This window comes from Coffea arabica, chromosome 2e (assembly GCF_036785885.1).
Source record: "Coffea arabica cultivar ET-39 chromosome 2e, Coffea Arabica ET-39 HiFi, whole genome shotgun sequence".
Classification (NCBI taxonomy): domain Eukaryota; kingdom Viridiplantae; phylum Streptophyta; class Magnoliopsida; order Gentianales; family Rubiaceae; genus Coffea; species Coffea arabica.
In genome coordinates, this window is record NC_092313.1 from 74768940 (window position 1) to 74788177 (window position 19238).

A 19238-nucleotide genomic window follows, 5' to 3' on the forward strand; every position below is an offset into this window, starting at 1 on the left:
CATGGATTGATTGAAGAAATTATTGTGTTTGTGTTGTGAACCAACGTAAAATGTTACGAGGTAAAATGTTACGAGGTTACTTGATTTGGCAACGATTGACAGGAAAACTAGAAAACTACATTGACTCCGTATGGTAAGTAAGTTTTTTGGGTGTTTGTTTAAAATTTTACTGTAACTTACTGTAGAAATTTTTAAAAAAAATTTTGAAGTGTGTAAATTTTTGAATACTTTAAAATGTATAGTTTAAAAATTTTGAAAATTTTTTTGAGGTTACTGTAGTTAAAGTTTTTAAAAAACTTATAGCAGACAAACTTGATAAAAAACTAAGTGCCAAACAGGGGTGGTCGACAAGCAAAAGATGGTCTGTTAAATATGGTTAACTCTCGGCCAGCATTCATTGTGAAGGTGAACCATTCATATCTAAAGATAACCAAAGACAGGCATTGAGAAAAGCTCATAATCGTCCCCTTTGCTTGAAATCTTTCAAGCAACATTGATTTCCCCTCCGAATCGCATTTCGAATCGATCCCAGGAGTGGGAATGCAACTCAAACAATGAATTGAATTCACAAAATGGAAACATGAAGTACTTGAATGCTTCCCCCAACCTGTGCGCAACATAACCAAAACTCAGTTGGTCCAAAGGTGTAAATAGGTGGACCTCGTTAAACCACAAGCAACTAAATAAGTTATTCAGCATGGTATGCTCCCGTATAATAATTGATGCCTCAGGAACATCTGCAGATCAAAAGACATGCATCAGCATCTTGGCAATGTCAACAAAGAAAAAATCTATCACATTTTGGAAATGGAAAGTTATACAGGCCAAGAAGGCATGGCGACTGACTGCTATCTCTCATGATATGAGTTTCTTCTAATCAAATCAATCTCACACAAAGTTGAGACAAGGATTTTTGCAAATCAAAAGCAACTGTAATTTGGTTCTTCTCTATGAGGATAACTAATCACCGGCGACTGTATAGCAATGGTCAGAGATTCTATAAAGCGAATAGCGAACTAACTCAGGTGACAAACTAAGACCTTTCTATTGTATTAAGCAAATACTGGATATTACTCATTCTTGCAGCTGCACAGCAAAAGAAATCGTTGCATGGTCAAGGTCTTAAAAAGCATAATTTTTTTTCCCAACCAAACAATCTCTGTAATGAACGCATTTCGACAACCTCTTGCTGTTTACTCATATGTTAGAACAACATTTAATCACTAATAATAACTGAAACGTTAATGGATGATTTGCAGCTTACCACTGATGACCCTTTTCTTCGTGCTCCATGGTTCTAATCCTTCGCTCTGATATACCTTCATCTGGGCATCAATGCGGGGACGAGAATATTTCTTTCTGCGCTTGCTTGCGTTAGCCTCCTCATAAATGCTATGATGATAGCCATGCTGAGAAATAGCAAAGGAGTGCCCTTCACGCCATAAATATCTACGAATTCCATAAAATATTTTAACAAATTAATAACCTATTTGGAAGAGAAATGTACACGTATATACATTTATGGTGGCTAGGAACAGCTTAGGGAAGGAAAAAGGACCGTTTTGGGAAGAATGTGAGAACATACTACCTCTCAAGAATAAGTAAGGGATCTGCCACTAGCACCATTTTGCTACTGACCCAGATGCTATACTGAGCTTGGGGGATCAGCCTGTGAATTAAGAGCTTGGAAATCTCTTCGTTCCTTCTAGTTTCATTATAAGGTAAATGCTTCAATGGAATTAAGCGCCATATACCTGCCCGTAATCCCCCATGAATATCTTCTTCTACAGTCTCTCTATATTTCATCAAACTGAGAATTTTCTCATCCACCAGCATGACAAAACAGAATAGCTTCCTGGAATGGACGCTAACATTGGTAGGCTGGTGAATTATGCTATACGGATTGAAAATGCCAGATGCGACAACATACTTGCATCCTTTAACATATCGCATATCTGCTATAGTCATTCCTGCACCACTACTTCGAGTGAATCCACAATGTACCTAAAGGGCCAATGATATATAGTCAAGATAATTATTCAACCTGATTACAATATAGCACCATAAGTTGGTCCATCCAACATGGCAAGGATGATAGAAATGTATGCACGCTTGAAATCACAAAATCACTAGTTAGTTGACATTATATGCACCAGTAGCCTTGCTTTAAAGGTGTTACATACGCTGAAACAAGCAACAAAATGGTCAAATATCTGGTAATAACTTTTACCTTTTTAATTTATTCCCAAGCTCAAAACGGATAGGAAGATAGACTGTATACAAACAGCAATATGCGAATTTTATACTAGATTCCAGTGAGAAAATTAGCTGCAACTATGAGCTTTTGGGGAATAATGAAATGAATTTAGATCTATAGAACCAGAACATATGTAAGACTCATCCCAAGCCGTGCGTGAAGCTAATCCTTTTCTATTTTATACAGTTGAGGATAACCAATCAATCATCTGAACACCAACTCTATTCATACCATTTACAAGATAATTGCGCTTTTTCTCCTTCCAAGAAGCCTTAGTACAGTTCTCCTTTATTTCTATTCATAACATCTCTACGAACCCGACCACAACACACAGACACAAATAAAAAAGTCACTTGCTAGACAGTTTAACAAAACCAGTAACCATCAAGCAAGAAAGAGAAAATCCAAATCTTGTTATTGCTTTAACACAAGGAAATGGTGGAGATCAAGGAGTTAATTGGAATAGTATTATTACTTTCACCTTCATGGTAGTGTTAAGCTTGAAACTTTCCCCCCTTTCGAACCATCTCTTCTGCCCTCCACCACCAAATGGAGGGAGAGATTGAGATCCGTTGTTCACATCAGGCTCATCCTCCATAATATAGGACAAACCTTTGACAAGTCGGTCAGGAGTTCTCCTCACCTTTGAATGGACTAACCCCTCTGGGTCTTTTGCAAAAGGAATTGGACAGCCTATTAAAAATAGCAAAATCATATTAGCTATGAATAAGTAATACCCACAAATCAAAAAAAGAAGGACAAAAACAAAAGGAAAGACAGCTTAGAATCCTAACGTTTTCGTGGCTTAGGTGCATATCCCCTCATCATATCTGGGAAATTCGATGTCTTGCTACACCTAGACGACCAAATAACTGCATCACAAGAACCCAAAATAATTGAAGCCACATCTAATTAATGTCACAATACATATGGGCAACAGAAGGGCATAATTAATGTTCTCATTCTCGTCAAATTATCACTCCAAACTAAATCTTGTCCCAATTCCCAAGCAACTCGATCATGGCATATTTCCCATCTATCTTTCTTGTAACAAATTGAAGTGACTGGAAGTTGGATAAACAGTCACAAAACGAACATAGAAGTTCAACAGCATGAAAGTATAAAAAGGCAAATAAAAATGGCAAAAGTAAAAAAATCAAACTGTCAGTGTATCCCCATACCAGAGAAGCAAGATAATGGTGATTGACAAGCCCAAGTGTCAGAGTACAAGGCGATGCGAATCATGGACGCCCAAACGATTCCTGCCACAACAAAAGCAAGAAAAAGAACGACTTTTGACATCATTCTCCTGGCCGCAAAATCGCGGCTAAAGTTCTTCCAGCTCCGCGCGTGAAGCACCATATGTTCAAACAAGAAAGAAAGAAAGAAAGACAACGTCTGAATTTCGAGGAATTTGAATGAAAAAACGTTTGAAGGGTTTTCAAGTTCTTAATCTCTTGCACTGGTTCGAACTGCATGTAGCCTTCCTATCTTCCATATTTTACATAGAGCCCTCTTTAGCCACGGCAAGTAAAAAAGAAAGGAAACAAAAGAAAAAGAAACACTGACCTATCTTTGATTTGAACCGGGAAAAGGAAGGTCAGGGCAAGGCGGTGGTACGAAATTCCTTACCCTTACAGCCTTACTTAAGGAAGGATAAATTACAAAATGCCCCCAAATGAAGTCAATATTTCAATTTGCCCTCCTCAACAATGATCAATTGATTTGATCTGTATCTATTAAGCTTACCAAACTTTAATACAATCGACTTAAACCATTGGCCTCATTAAGAATATACTAGGCATTGGACCCCGCGGCTATCGCGGGGTGCCCATATTATAGTGTTGTTGAGTGATGAGGAATATAAAATAAAGTAGAAAGAATCATAAATAGAGGATTATTATTTTGTTGAATATTATAGTAGTGATTATAGATTAAGCAAATATGAGATAGTATATGTAAATGTAGAGCGATGTGAAATTGGTATTTATTGTATCTAGTGTAAGAGTGCTAACTGATGGTTTATTTATGAAGAAGATGTTTGTGCAAGAAATAGATTATGAATAGGAAAGCAAAAGGCATGTGTTTTTTTTATATATACATCCTAATTTGAGAGTGCACTTAGGCTAATGTAAGATTTATTTAATAACATAGATTTAGAGTATCTTGTATGATAATAGAGTTGGAATAGTGGATAGAGAAGTGATATATTGGATTGATTTATTTATAAATAGATATAGTAAAATTGATGTGGTTTGTATTGTGTTTTTTAAAATTAATACGATCTACAGATTTGATGGATAATATTGGTTTCAAAAAATTTTGTTTTTTTTATTTTAATTTAGTGATAAGTAAATATTATTTAAATTAATGGAATATATATTAATTTTTTAAAGTTGATAGGATGGAAAATTAGGTGGAGAATTGCATTGAGAGTGTTATAATTTATTGTACTTTGGGTGTTGGTAGTTTATGTATTCTAGGATAATGATATTTTCATAATTTGGATAGCTAGGATGAGTAAGTGTGCATTGTTGCAGTGGAAAAGTCTATGGAAAAAGAATGGGAAGTTTGTTGAAAAATAAATGGATAATAGATATTTTTTGGCCAATTTTGATATAGTTTGGGTGTTGTGTGATGAGATAAATTAATAATTTAGAATAATTTGATACTATAGCTTGGTAAAATATGTGTTTATTCATTAAGTGGGTTTTTTTTCTATAAGTAAAGATGATATTGATTTAGTTATGAATGAATGTAATTGAAATAGATGGGAGCTGTATTTTTTTAATTAATAGAATCTGAATAAGTAAAGGATAATATTAATTTTGAGAGCTAAGAGATTTTATATTAATAGGTTAGTACTAAATGGATATTATTGAAAGTAAGGTGATGCATATAAATTTTTTTTATAAGAAATAGAAATGATTGCACATGAAAATTATAGAGTTTAATCACTGTAATTTACAGTAGAATTTTTAAATATTTACTGTTTGATGTTTATGTGACTTATTTTATGGTACTCAAAGTTGTACTGAATTTTGTATTAATATATATATAGGTATACGATATATTTTGTAATATGTGTGGATATCTATATATATATATGCGTGTGTGTTTAGTATTTTATTTTAGGAGATATAATGGTTTAATTTTTTATTGTTTATATTTTTTGGGGTTTTGTTTGTTTGTTTGTTATATTTTTATTATTTATTTATTTAAACACGTGTATATATATATATATGTATATTTAATATTTTATTTGAGCTTGTAAGATTGTTTAATATTGTTTTATCGTGTCTATCTTTTCTAGTTTTGTTTGTTTGTTATATTTGTGGTGTTACTATTTGTCTTGTGATTCATGTGTCAGTGCGATATTTTTTTTTTTGAGTTGTATCATGTATATTTTTGCTATACATATAGGAGTTCGGTTTTAAGTATTTGTATGTAAATTTCTAGTTGTTTGGTTATATTTTTTTATAGTTTTAGAAAAAAGTTTGTCTTTTTTATTTTGGTTTTCAGTGCTATATTTTTAAATTTTGAAATATTATCGAAGTAACATTTTTGAAATAGAGGGAAATTATCTTGTATTTTTAAAAACAATTAGTTGTATAATGCAAGCTAATACAAAGTGGCACAATTGATTTATATTTATTAGATACACACAAAATTTTTGTCGATATATATATATAATTTTCAGAAAATCAATATTTTTGTCGATATATATTTTGCTGAAAATAAATATATATAAAAAGGCACACAATTAATCATCACTTTGTATTGACCACATTTATGTTATGTTACTCAATCTTAAAATGCAAAAGCTTTAAGTTAATAATTCAGTAGTTAACAAATATTATCGAAGTAACATTTTTGAAATAGAGGGAAATTATCCTATATTTTTAAAAACAATTGGTCGTATTAGTGGAAGCTAATACAAAGTGGCACAATTGATTTATATTTATTAGATATGCACAAAATTTCTGTCAATATATATATATTTTTCAGAAAATCATTATTTTTGTCGATATATATATTTTGGAGAAAATAAATAAATAAATAAATAAATAAATAAATAAATAAATATATATATATATATATATATATATATATATATATATATATATATATATATATATATATATATATATATATATAGATAAAGGCACACAAATAGGATGCAATAATATATATAGATTTGTATAGCCCTAAAAATTCGTGCTGCACTTGGGAATGGAAGGTAGCAACTGGAACAAACAAAACCAAAGAAACAATAATTAAATGAGATGACATCTAAAGACCACAAGGTACAAAATTGATAGGGAAATTACGAAGAGACCAGCACAAAAGAGGACAAAATCAACACTGAAATTACAAAATAACCGGAGTGGAAGGAGAATTGAAGCAGCGGACAAAAGAGGACGTGGATGGAGAATTGCACCAGCGGACAAAAGAGAAAAAATGAACACCGAAATTACAAAATAACCGGCGAAAATCACTGTAGCGAGGCCTTCGGCGCTTTATGTAGTTAGAGATATACTAGGTGTTGGACCCCGCGGGTGTCGCGGGGTGCCCATATTATCTTGTTGGTGAGTGTTAACTGATGGTTTTTTTGTAAAGAAGATGTTTGTATAAGAGATGGATTATAAACAGGAAAGTAGAAACCATGCGTTTTTTATATATACATGATCATTGGGAATTGCAGCTTAATACAAAAGTTAGTTGTTATTTGTACAGAACAAAATTCTAGAAAGCTGCTATGATTCGTAAACAAAAAGTACAATTTTTTGTTTTACATCCAACTGGAATGTAAACTGTTTAGTTTAGTTTTTGATGTAATATAGATTGAGAGTTAGAATATTGACTCATATAGATATTTTTCTTATCTTCTGAGGAAAATTTACGTTTCCGACCCATATGCAATTGTAGCTAAAATTAAGAAAATTCTGTTATCCATGACATCCAACAATCACAATCATAAATCATCTAAAGTTTCTTGGAGGAGACAAAACAAGCGTGAATGAAAGAGATGATTACCATTTAATAAGCAAAACGATAACAAACATAGAAAATAAAACACAACGAAGTAGAACAGGCTAAGCACTAAGCAGATGAGGAACAAATAAGTAAAAGAGAGATTGCTTTACCTGAACAATAAGCTTCGAATAGGATGGTTGAGCTGAGCTGCATGGAATAAACCGATAAGATCACAGAAAAGATAAATATAACATGGAAGCAGCTAACATAAGAAAAGTCAGAGTCCATGCAAACTAAAAACTTGCAACAAAGAAATGGAAATGATGGGGAAGAGAAAATGATAAAAGCATAATCTGAAGCATACGAAACAAAAATAAACAAACACAGTGAAAGAGCAAAAAGTTCAGCGAAGGAACAACGTAATAAACAGCTATATTAGGCGCAAAAGTGGAGAAATACAGTAAAGGAAAACAGGCAGCACCTGATTGAAGCGAGCGAGAACGAGGAAACTGGAAACAAAAATCACCAAAAGCTGGCACAAGATGGAGGCTTAACAGAAAGACGCAGGACAAAAGAGAAACATCTCTAAAACATTATAATAGTTGCTGGTATGCACGTAGAGAAAGTCAAAGCAAAGAAACTGACGGTGGAAAAGCTAATGTAGATATAGCACACAGAGTGCTTAACTATACAAAGAGCCTGTGCTTTGGTAAAAGCAAGCACATGCATGCATTAAATCCACGTAATGATTGCAAGTCCACTATGATAAAAGAACCAAACGAAGCAAGCATATCTGTAATCACCGAACGAACCAAATATAGCTGTAATGCGTAAGCTGTAAGCACGTAAGATGAAATTTGACCCAGTGCAATCTGCAAGGTGTAATCTGTAAGCATGCAACACGTAAGGGAAAATTTGACTGTGTAATTTGTAACCATGCAACACGTCAGGCAAAATTTGACACACTCAAAGGAGAATTGCGCCACGTAATGTGAAAGGAACAAAGAAGAACCATGTAAGATCTGATGAGTAGCTTTAATTTAATAATCGAGAGAGTTTAATTTAATGGATTTAATAAGGTAGACAACTAATTATCATTTTGTATTGAGCACATATACGTTATATTATGATATTCAATCTTAAAGCTAACAATAGCTAACAAATATTATCAATCTTATACACAAAAGTTCTAATTAGCTTTAATTTAATAAGTCACAAAACTAATTATCACTTTGTATCGAGCACATTTATGTTATGCTATTCAATCTGAAAATGCAATAGCTTTAATTTCATAATTGAGTAGCTTTAATTTAATAATTGAGAGATCAATCTTATACACAAAAGCTCTAATTAGATTTAATTTAATAAGGCACACAACTAATTATCACTTTGTATTGAGCACATTTATGCTATGCTACTCAATCTAAAAACACAATAGCTTTAATTTAATAATTGAGAGAGGTTGATTTAATGGAACAAAGCGACGCAATACCTTTAATCGAACAAGTGAGCAGCTTTAATTTAATAATGAAGAGGGCTTGATTTAATAGAACAAAGCCGGACAATTGATTTATAACTTGTAACTGGAGCTTCACACCTTCACGGGCACAGATTGAGAGCAGAGGACGTTGACGGCTACATATTGGACCACAGGGCAAAGAAGGACAAATCGAACAGCCAAATTACAAAATAACCAGCGAAATCACTGTAGCAAGACCTTCGACGCCTTATGTAGTTAGAGAAGAGATATATCTCTCTCTCTCGCCAGGGGTTTTAAAACCCCCTTTCCTGCCTTAAAAAAAAAAAGAAAAAATCTTAAGAGTGTCTTATTGCATCGCTGGTTTAGATGATTTTCCCCTTTAAATAGTTCTAGAGCTCTTATGCGCTCCTCTAGTAGTGTGTGTCTATATATCCTTATCATAGTTATTAAACCCAACCCGGGAAGGAACCCGGCGAAGGAGGTGGGTCAACGGGTTACTGGTTGAACCGGTGGGTGAGTGGTTGAACCGGTGGGTCACTACATATATTTAAATATTATATTTTCATAATTATTTATATAAGATATATGATATAAATTATAGTAAATAATGCCATAACAAAAGCTCATTTAATTTAATTTGTTATAAAATAATTAATTCATATAAGAATCAATCAAATATAAAGTTATTTATTAATATACCAAACTTCAAGTGTAAAATTTTATCTATATTTAGTGTAATTATCTAGCTTATTTATGAATTTTAAGTGTAAAAAATTATTAAAAATAATATTTGTCTTTAAATGAATCATGTAATATGTTATTTTTGGAATCCATTTTATAACTTATAGAGTTTGGAGGGTAATAAATTTTTATTAAAAGATTCCAAATAAATTTGTTTTAGAGAAAAAAAGATAGAATTGAAAAACCATTTATATATCATAATAAAGCTACTATATCAACATATTTGGAAGTAGTTTGGTGGTAAGCAGGCGGTAGTGTTGGGGCAGAGGTCCGAAGTTCGAGTTCCAACAATAGCAATATAATTTTTCCACAAAATCCGGTTAGTGACAAAACCGGCCAAAACCGGCCGGGTTTCCGGTTTAATCCGGTTCGACCGCCGGGTTATTGACTAAGTCAACGGTCTCTTTGTACAAACGATCTGATTCCAAACCCGGCCCGGTCTAATGACCGGTCCACCGGTTTGACCGGTTCGACCGCCGGGCCGGGCCGGGTTTAATAACTATGATCCTTATACTATACTCCCTCCGTCCCATTTTGTTAGTCTTGATTTTTTTTTCACACAGATTAAGAAAGTGTAATTAATTTGGTTGGAAACATAAATTTAGATTAATAATTTCCTAAAATACCCTTATGCTAATCACGAAGAGTGCCAATTAATATCAGTTACAGCTAATGGTACCAATAAATATCAGTTACCGCCAATAGTGCACCCTGATTGTTTCAATTACCGCCAATAGTGCCAATAAATATCAGTTGCGGCTAATACTCCATTTCATAATCCATTTCAGGCGCCTAATACTCCATTTCATTTTCAATCATCCGCCAATAGTGGATTCAACATTTGAGAAACAACACGCTTACGTTCTTGAGAAGCAGATACATAGCCATCTTCTTTTGGTAGAGTATTTAAATCCAATAATGGTCTCACCGATTTGAACTTGGGCTGAAAATATTCTTGCACTTGAGAAAAAGTAGATTCATGCTCTTCAGTTGTAGGAGCAAAAGTATCTTCTTGTGATGGAACATTTACGTCAATTGATGGCTTCACCGATTTCAACTTGGGCAAAAAAATCCTCTGCATTTCAAAGACAACTTGTGCACATTCTTGACTCGTTGAGATGAGATCGTATTATTTTGTTGGTGTTTCATCAGAAAAATTGTGAGAATATGGATGGTTTTTCAAAATTTCACTCATGATTTTGTAAATAATGATGGCATTATTTGTTTCCCTCCTGATATAAATAAATTTCAAAGAATAACAAAGATAGACTTTTCATTTATCTATGTATTGGAAAAGCTCAATGTATTCAATGTAGTGGGTTAGTATTTAATAACAATGTATTAATAACAAGATATTTAATAAGGGTATTTTAGACAATTTGAAAGATTACTACATTACTTAATGGGAAAGTGGACTACAATTTGGGACAGGCGAAAAAGGAAAACAAGACTAACAAAATGGGACGGAGGGAGTATAAGATTGAGTTTTGGTCAAAGAATAGATTGAATTTCAACCGCATAGGTGGGGGCTTTCTGGGAATGTGAAATGTTGTGTATTAGTTTAAAACTTTTAGGTACAAGTTAAGGAAGCATGTATTTTGGTATGTTTACTGAAATGACCCCATTTTAATACATTTAAAGTTGTCATTGATGAGCCATCTGGGTATTGATAGAATGTGTAATTAGTGTGCAACCGTTTTTGCATTTTGTACAACCCATATATGCTTGTGTGTTGGTGTAATTACCGGAATATCTCTTAACTATCAATAATTCCCCTTTTCAGCCACAGATAACCGTTTGAGATGTTGTTTTGTCTGAAACATTTGCATGGCAATCGGATTTAGGAAATGAGCCAACGATTTCTCTATCAATGGTAGGAACCCATTTTTCTATCATTTATAATCTGCATTTATGAGCCACAAACGTTGGTCAGTTTATCCCCTTTCAACTTCAGGAGTTAAGTTTTCCCTTTTTGTCTTTGTCTACAACGATTTGCCTCATTGTTTTCTCTTCCATCCAATCTCAACTCTGAAATTACCTATTATTTCGTCATTAATTACACCCAATTTAATTGCCGAACCATTGGTATGTTAATGCCTAAACAGTTGATTATCAGTTTATCCTTGTTCGCATTCTAGGATTGGGATAATTCTACCTGACTTCATACTAATCAGCTCAGAATGCTCTTCAGTCCCAGCTACTCCTGGTGGTTCAGCGTGAGGTTAGATTTCACCCCCTCCCAAATTTTTCAGTTCCTCTCTTAATTTTGTCAGTGTGTTCTTAGTACCTACAATTAGCAACTCTTATCGCGTTGCCTAACCCCAATTGGTCTGAGTTGGTTATAATCTTATAGGTTTGGAGCAACAGTAAGTAAGAGCTCTCGGTGGGGATTTTAGAATAAGGTTAGCTTTCTGTGTTGCTCTGCCTTTCTGCATTATCAACGACCTTCAATTTGACACAGTTTTATTGTAACGCTGTGTGAATTGATTGATTATATCGTTTATCTTTTCATACTAAATTTTATTTCTTCTCACAATGTGCTATTGTTTGTTCAACAAAAAAATCTTCTTTCCCACAGGGACCAAACACCCGCGAGATGCGCGGGCACTCCCCCCTAGTATATATATATATATATATATATATATATATATATATATATATATTTGTCATTTGTGATTTTTCCGCCAGGGCACAAGGGCGTTAATCATTGGTACATCAAATAATTATTTTGTCATATGGGATGTACATGCAGCAACAAAAGGGGGTTTGGTGTATAAACTTTAATAGTCACTTTGAGGCCCCCTAATTTGGGATGTACATTTTACAAAATAAATTTTTTGATGTATAATCTTCTAGTATCAAATAGTCATTTTGGGTTTCGATTAATCTGAAGTCAAATCGGATCAATTCTATAACAGGATAAAGATTTGAATACAAAATATTATCTAAGAAGAATTGGAGTGTTTATTACTAGGACCAAAAGGCTTCAGAAAAATCTCAAAAAATGCTACCAAATGGGCGAATGTGCTCCTAAAAAGTTATTGATTTTGTCAAAATCATGTATTATCACATCTAGAGAAAAAAAAAATAGATCAAATGTGTCCCTAATGAAATTCGACTTGCGAGCAAATGTGCCCCCCTATGTTCTTTCTTTAACCCGTATTTTTACAAATAACCTTTTTTTTTTTATCAAGTGTTTGTTTATGTTTTTTTTTTGGTACAAAATGTGCTTGTTGTATAACAAATCATGTTTATTTTAGCATGCTAATATCATTAGACTTTCTTTTAACCCCTTCCAAGTTCCAATGCTGCCCTCATTCTTCAAGCTGCGTTGTTGATGCCAGAGCACATTGATCCTACAGTAAGCTCAAAAACCAACTTTTCCTTGTCTGCAGACATACTTGTTGATATACCCATAACCTATCCTGCCCAATGTTTTTAAACTCGGATCGGTCAGCGAATCGAAGAGGGGGTCGGTTTGAGGTCCAACTGATCCGGTCAGTTCACCGGTTTTCTACTTTTTTTTTTTTTTTTTTTTTTTTTTGCAACTTTAGTGTTAAGTACTTCACAGGTCTTCATTCTACACTTGAACTTGACGGCTAATGTACAATTTAATATGGTTATTGATAACTTAAGTTTCTAAAATGCATTCACCAACATAACTAAATTTAAGTTGAGATAATAACAAATTTCTTAAAACTTATACATAAAACCTAGAATGATAAACATAATTAAAATATCATAATTCACCACAAGTTTTCATAAATTCATTACAAACATAAATAGATACAATCCAAATGTTCACTAATTATCACAAATAAAATTACAAAAATAAATATGAAATTCTTTTACAATCCTTAAAAAAGTCTATAAAAGAGTCCAACTCATATTCAAGACAAACCATTTGAATAACAAACTTCCATCAGTGGCATGATAAGCAACAACACCACCTTTACAATTTCATCAACTTAACCTGAAAAAGTTAAAATTTTATTATAAAAATATAAATCTAATTGCTCAAACTCAAAAAAAAACCAAAAAATTTTGAAAAACAAGGATACAACCAAACACATAAAAAATAAATTGCTACTAAACATCACTAATTAACATGTTATATTACAAATCATTTGGCACTTTTTTTTAAGCTTTTGTTTAACTTTCACAAATCAACTTTAACATGTCTTTAATTTTGTTACTTCAGTGAAACCTATAAAATTCAAGATGAATGAGCATTCGGTAGACTAATTACTTCAGCATAGAAAAAGCAATAAAAACACAATAAACAACATAGAAAAAACAAAACAATCATTGATACAAAATTTATTAATTTGATACTTCATCCATGTCTAATTTTATTAAATTGATACTTCATCCAAAAAATAGCTTCTCCAAATATGATTGCAAAATAATTAATGATTAATAATTTCATCCTTAATTAATCAAATAAAAATAAAACAAAAATTAGGGGAAACGAATGAAAATTGGGGGAAAAAAGAAGAAAATGCAAAAAAAATCGGCTAAAGATAATAATTAGAAAACAAAAACCTTGAAAAGGGAAAAATTAAACTTACTAAGACGATGGAAAACAGGAAAAGCTCTTGAGTCTCAAATATCTTGTGAAAGTTGAAATTTTCAACTTGTCTACAATCTGCTAAAGATGATAGCCTGATAATAATGGTGAAGGCTTGAGAAAATCTTGTTGTGGATATTTGGGTTTGAAAGGGTTAAGAAGAAAAAATTGAAAAAAAAATTCAAGAGGAGAACTGGAGGAGCCGTTGGCCTTGAAGCCTAAAGCCGAGAAAGTGATGGATTGAAAGAAAAGTGTGTCTGCTGTTTCTTTCTTAATGTTAGGGTTTCATTTTTTTAATCTATTTTTTAGTCAAGTTAAGTAGAATTCTCAGGACTGAATTTGTCCTATGATTGTGGTCTAGTGGTAAGATTGTCTTATGTGAACATGGAGATCCAGGTTTGAATTTGAACAGCTTCATTCTTGACATTTTGTTTGAAAATTTAAAAACCGCCCCGTTACAATTTGTATGATTTTTAGCGGTTCATATGGTTCGACCGGTTTCTAGCAATTTTTCATTAACTTCTGGGTTTGATACTAGACCGGACTGGTGGTATGTCTAGGTCGCGTTCCAATCAGTCAAACCAACCGGTCCGATCCGATTCTGAAAACATTGATCCTGCCCAGAAACTATTCAAAAAATTGACACAACACATGTAATTAAAGATGAGAAATAGTTCAAATTATAGCATTTAAGTGGGATAGACTACATATATTATTCTTATCGTTAATTTGGATACCATCCGAATTTAAGGACAAATATTTTGTTCACAAATAATCTCTAGGTTTGGGCTGTTATGTATCATTAGGATCAGAACATACGTGTTACAATAAAATAAATGTTTACCCATGAATGCAAGCCGAGAATCAGCATTTGAGCTAACAGTTAGCTGATCGTTTGCTTGTCGATGAAGCTGAAGATAAATATGCAAATCGCATCCCATCACATCCATCATTATTATTGGAAAAGAAAACGTATTACAGTGTCCATATCTCTATTTTTTGACTCTTGCCGGTTCAAATGATCATCTTCCACTTCTGCAATATTCTAGTCGTTTTTGTAGTTAATTAAGCCTTCCTTTCTGGGGTTTCATCGTATGGCTAAAATGGAAGACGCTAGTACTATAAATATGTTTGACAAATAAGTTAGGATTTAGGACCACTGTATCCAAATTATGTCGATGGATCTCAAGCTATAAACATGCAGCTTGCATCCCATCACATCCATTATTACTATTGGAAATGAAACATATTCCAGTCTGCAGGGCAGTCTCCATATCTTTTTGCCTCTTCCTGCTTCAGACGATCAACTCCCACTTGCCTTTGTACTTAAAGTTTCCTTGGTTTGTATCTTATGGTTTAATGGAAGAAGCTAACTAAGTGAGGACCATTTATCCATATTTTTACATGCTAAAGTCTATGTCGACGGTACTATATCAAATTTCATACGTGTTGATCTAGACTCTTAGTCTATTATTTGGCTATGCATATATACGCACTGTACACGTTGGACTAAGCATTTACCACTTCGTTTTTCATGTTTCCTTTTTTAGTATTTGGTAAAAACTATGGAGGGGAAGAAACTAGAAAGAAAAAAATCACTTATCTACTATTAATTAACTCTCCACTGAAAGAGTGGCAGATGCACAACAATCCAAAATCATAAATATTTTCTCCAAATCTTGTTACAGTTTTCCAATTATGTTGAAAAGTGTCTGTGAGTCAAGCTGCTTCTATGGTAATTATACTCTCTATCTTTTTCGCATGGAAAAACTTTCAACAGGTTTCTACCCGTCAAACATGAAAACTATAAATAGTAAGAACATGTACAGATGAGTAAGAAAAGAAACTCGTTTTCTGGTAATTAATTATATGCAGGCAGTCTCTGTATCTTTTTTTCTTTCTCGCACAAAAAAATTAAAGATTTCCTGTCAAAATTGTGCTTATCTGGAAATAATCCTACTCATGCAAAGTACGAAGACTATTCTGGTCCTCAATGCACACTAAAGCTTATCTCGCTCCAATTTCAGTTAAATAATGCCATCGAAATCAAACTGCTAAGAAGCAACTAAGCATGTAAGAAAAATTTGGATTAGGTGATAAGGTCGAAAGGATTGTAAGTAGGAAATTTAAAATTTAAAATTTTCCCTCAAAAAAAAATGTGTAAAGGAAATGGTCACAAACATAACATAAACAAATCCGCATAAAAAGGAAAAGAAAAAAAAATAAGTTTATTGCTGCTGGAAGTGTTGGACTACAAATAAATTAGGAGGGCTACAAGAATTTGAAGCTTCAAGATCATTGTGCAAACAAACATTTCAAGCGGTGGTGTCATACTTGTACCCATTAATAATTTGCTATCAGCCATCTCCGGATCAAAATTTTTTAGACTGTTACTTCCGTCCCTAAACCGTTTATTGTTTTCAATCCGTCAAAAGAAAATTCGTATTATAAGTAATTCTAGGCACGCACATTAGTACATTGTCATATATAGAAAGTAGTTTGCATGACCTAGATTAAAAATGTACACAAGACAAGATCAAGTTTACATGCTTCAATCCAAACCATTTTGTTGGAAGATTAACACCAAAACTCCATATATTTTTTTTGAGGTTATTAACAATCTCAACTATATGAGTTTTCCAAATAAGAACCGAGGAATTTTAAGAAATTCAGGACCATGAATAACATGTTTAATTGACTATTAAAGATGACAAGAGCACATGCCACTATCCTTGAGTGAGAGAACTTACTATTACTGGCTATAGGTGGTGCTTTATTTCCTAGGGTTAGGTGTTTTTCCTACTATGAGCTCGAGAATCTACATTTAACAGCCATCTTTTGCTTGTCAATCAAGCTAAACACGAGCATGCAACTTTCACACCATCACATCCATCGTTATTGTTGAAGATATATTATGGTGGCCATATCTTCTGATTTTTCGTGTTTCAATTGAACATCCACTTTTGCAATTTACTAGCCATTTTAGTTAAGTCTTCTTTTTCCTTTGGGGTTTGAACGTTAGTGGTAAATGGAAAAAGTGTCAGTAGATGTTTGACAAACGACTTTTGAGACCATTGTTTGCATCTTGTAAGTGGTAATATGTAAAAAAATCGATGTGTGAATAATGAATTCGGACCTCCTAATCCAACAAAGTGTATGCCAGACATTGAAGAACTCAATGGAGGAAATGCTTACATGCAGAAGAGAAGTACTATAAAAAAGGGGATGAGACCAGAAAGTAAAATCACAGAAATCAATTAGAACTCACCTTTTGAAATTAATCAAGAAGACCCGTCCAAAATTTAGTCCTTGTCGAACATCAATATATCACGAGGGTAAATGCATGTTATGAAAGTTACGATTAAACTAATTTCCCAGAATAATTAAGTTAACGAGTGGGTGAAGTTCTTGGACCTCTATATATGTGCTGTATGGCAGCCTGGTTAAGAAGTAAGAACCGAAAGCTTACGCTAGACAAGAAATGGCTTTCTTTGCCTTCTTTCTCATCTTATGCCTTTTGCTCTTTTTACCATCAACCAACTGCATTTCTTCTCCAGAATCCCAACATACACAAACAGTTCGCCTAAACCACCATGACACCATACAAGCCATAGAAGATTTCATGGCTTTTGATGCTGGCCAGTTACTACAAGAATCTATCCAGGTACCGGCCACCACCACCACCACCTCCTCCTCGTCATCCCCTTTCCAGGGCAATTATATCCCTGTCTACGACATAGACATCTTTCTCAAATCAGGCTATGAAGATTATCGCTCTCTGATTCTGTTTCGCCTGGCTCGTAATGCCAAAAGGTTTGAATGGTTGTCGACATCATTAACTGATTCTCCGGTGGATGATATTCCTTACTATTACGAGAGTGCGTCTTACGTGGGGATTATGGACATAGGGAATCCACCACAGAGAGCTCACCTACTCATAGACACTGGCTCTAGATTCGTATGGTGGGATTGCCAGCCATGGAATAATTGCCCTACTTTCAGCTATAATCCTTCCCGCTCATCATCATATCGTCAAGTGGATTGTCGAATGGAGGGTGAGTGTCCAGGCAATGAAGGCCTTTTCTGGGGTTGTGATATGGATGGTAACAACAAGTGTGAGTTTAAAGTTATGTATCGTGATTCCACAGAAGCTGAAGGTTTTCTTGCCTACGAGAAAGTAACAACTACCCATGGTGAAGAGGGTGGCGACGTAGTCCTTGTGGAAAATCTTCGGTTTGGGTGTGCAGAAAAGTCTCCAGCAAGTATGATAGGTAAGAAGTTCACTGGAATTCTGGGTTTTGGACCCAACACTTACTCCTTCATCTATCAAATGAATGCTACTAGTTTTAGCTTCTGTCCTAAAAGTCATACTGCTTCTGTAGCCACGAGTTTATACTTCAATTCCCTGCCTATACCTGATGACTTCACCTTCAGAACCCCTCTTCTCCAAAATATTCAACCAATATATTACGCTGTGAACCTTACTGGTGTGTATGTGAGATGGGAATTTCTGGAGATTAAGTCTCTTACTAACTCAGATGGCCGGGTTGGAGCAGTGGTAGATTCGGGAACAAGTATATCTATGTTTCCTCTCCAATTCTATAACCAATTCCGTGATACTTTTACTAGGCATAGCCAATGGTTAAGTCGTTTGCCGGGGGAGCAATTTTTTGATACCTGTTACAACATCTCCTCACCCGAATGGTACTTGGAAGTTCCAGAGATCATATTCCAGTTTTCCGGGGTTACAGGTCATGAAGTTCTTAGGTTGGATGCCAACCAAATAATGATGCCCATTGGTACCGACGGGAAATACTGCTTGGCCTTCAGTCCAACCAAATTCCGCCAGTTCACACTAATTGGGACTTGGCAACTGCAGGGGACTCGTGTCTCTTTTGATTTAGCTAATCAAATGCTGCAATTTGATCCTGAGAACTGTAAAAATAGCCCAAGCTGATGTAAAAGGCTTTCTGTCTGCCCTGGCATCTAATATATTGAGCTAATGGGGTTATAAATAACTATTTAAATTAACAGGAGTTCTTCCATTATCATTCTGCTACAACTGCTAAAAAGAGTGCACTGATCCTTCAAGTACGCTTAATTTTGACCCAATATTTGTCAGCTCAACAGAACTAAGCTAGTCATGAACTCGTGCCATCCATAACTAGTAGTATTTTTGAACCAGACTTTTGAACCATTTTTCACTATTTTTT

General features: G+C 33.9%; 2 protein-coding genes across 16 annotated transcripts; one reads left to right on the forward strand and one right to left on the reverse strand.

Annotated features, from left to right (window-relative positions):
- Positions 1–341: 341 nt before the first annotated feature.
- LOC113733139 (probable hexosyltransferase MUCI70) lies at positions 342–8020 on the reverse strand. Of its 15 annotated transcripts, none has more exons than XM_072081119.1 (9): positions 7716–8020; positions 7405–7441; positions 3439–3519; positions 3052–3129; positions 2733–2950; positions 1931–2004; positions 1589–1855; positions 1265–1449; positions 342–737 (listed from the first exon to the last, which is right to left on the reverse strand). In XM_072081119.1, the coding sequence occupies exons 3-9, from the start codon at positions 3500–3502 to the stop codon at positions 484–486; spliced, it is 1140 nt and encodes a 379-aa protein (XP_071937220.1). In that variant the 5' UTR covers positions 3503–3519; positions 7405–7441; positions 7716–8020; the 3' UTR covers positions 342–483. The 15 variants fall into 15 exon arrangements, with proteins under 15 accessions (XP_071937220.1, XP_071937223.1, XP_071937224.1 ...); XM_072081122.1 differs by having other exon boundaries at positions 2739–2950; positions 7716–8019; XM_072081123.1 differs by having other exon boundaries at positions 1589–2004; positions 3052–3113.
- A 9486-nt stretch (positions 8021–17506) lies between these two features.
- Positions 17507–18982, forward strand: LOC113729488 (protein ASPARTIC PROTEASE IN GUARD CELL 1-like). The gene has a single exon (XM_027253782.2). It carries the CDS (start codon positions 17507–17509, stop codon positions 18980–18982), a length of 1476 nt encoding a protein of 491 aa, XP_027109583.2.
- Positions 18983–19238: the final 256 nt, after the last annotated feature.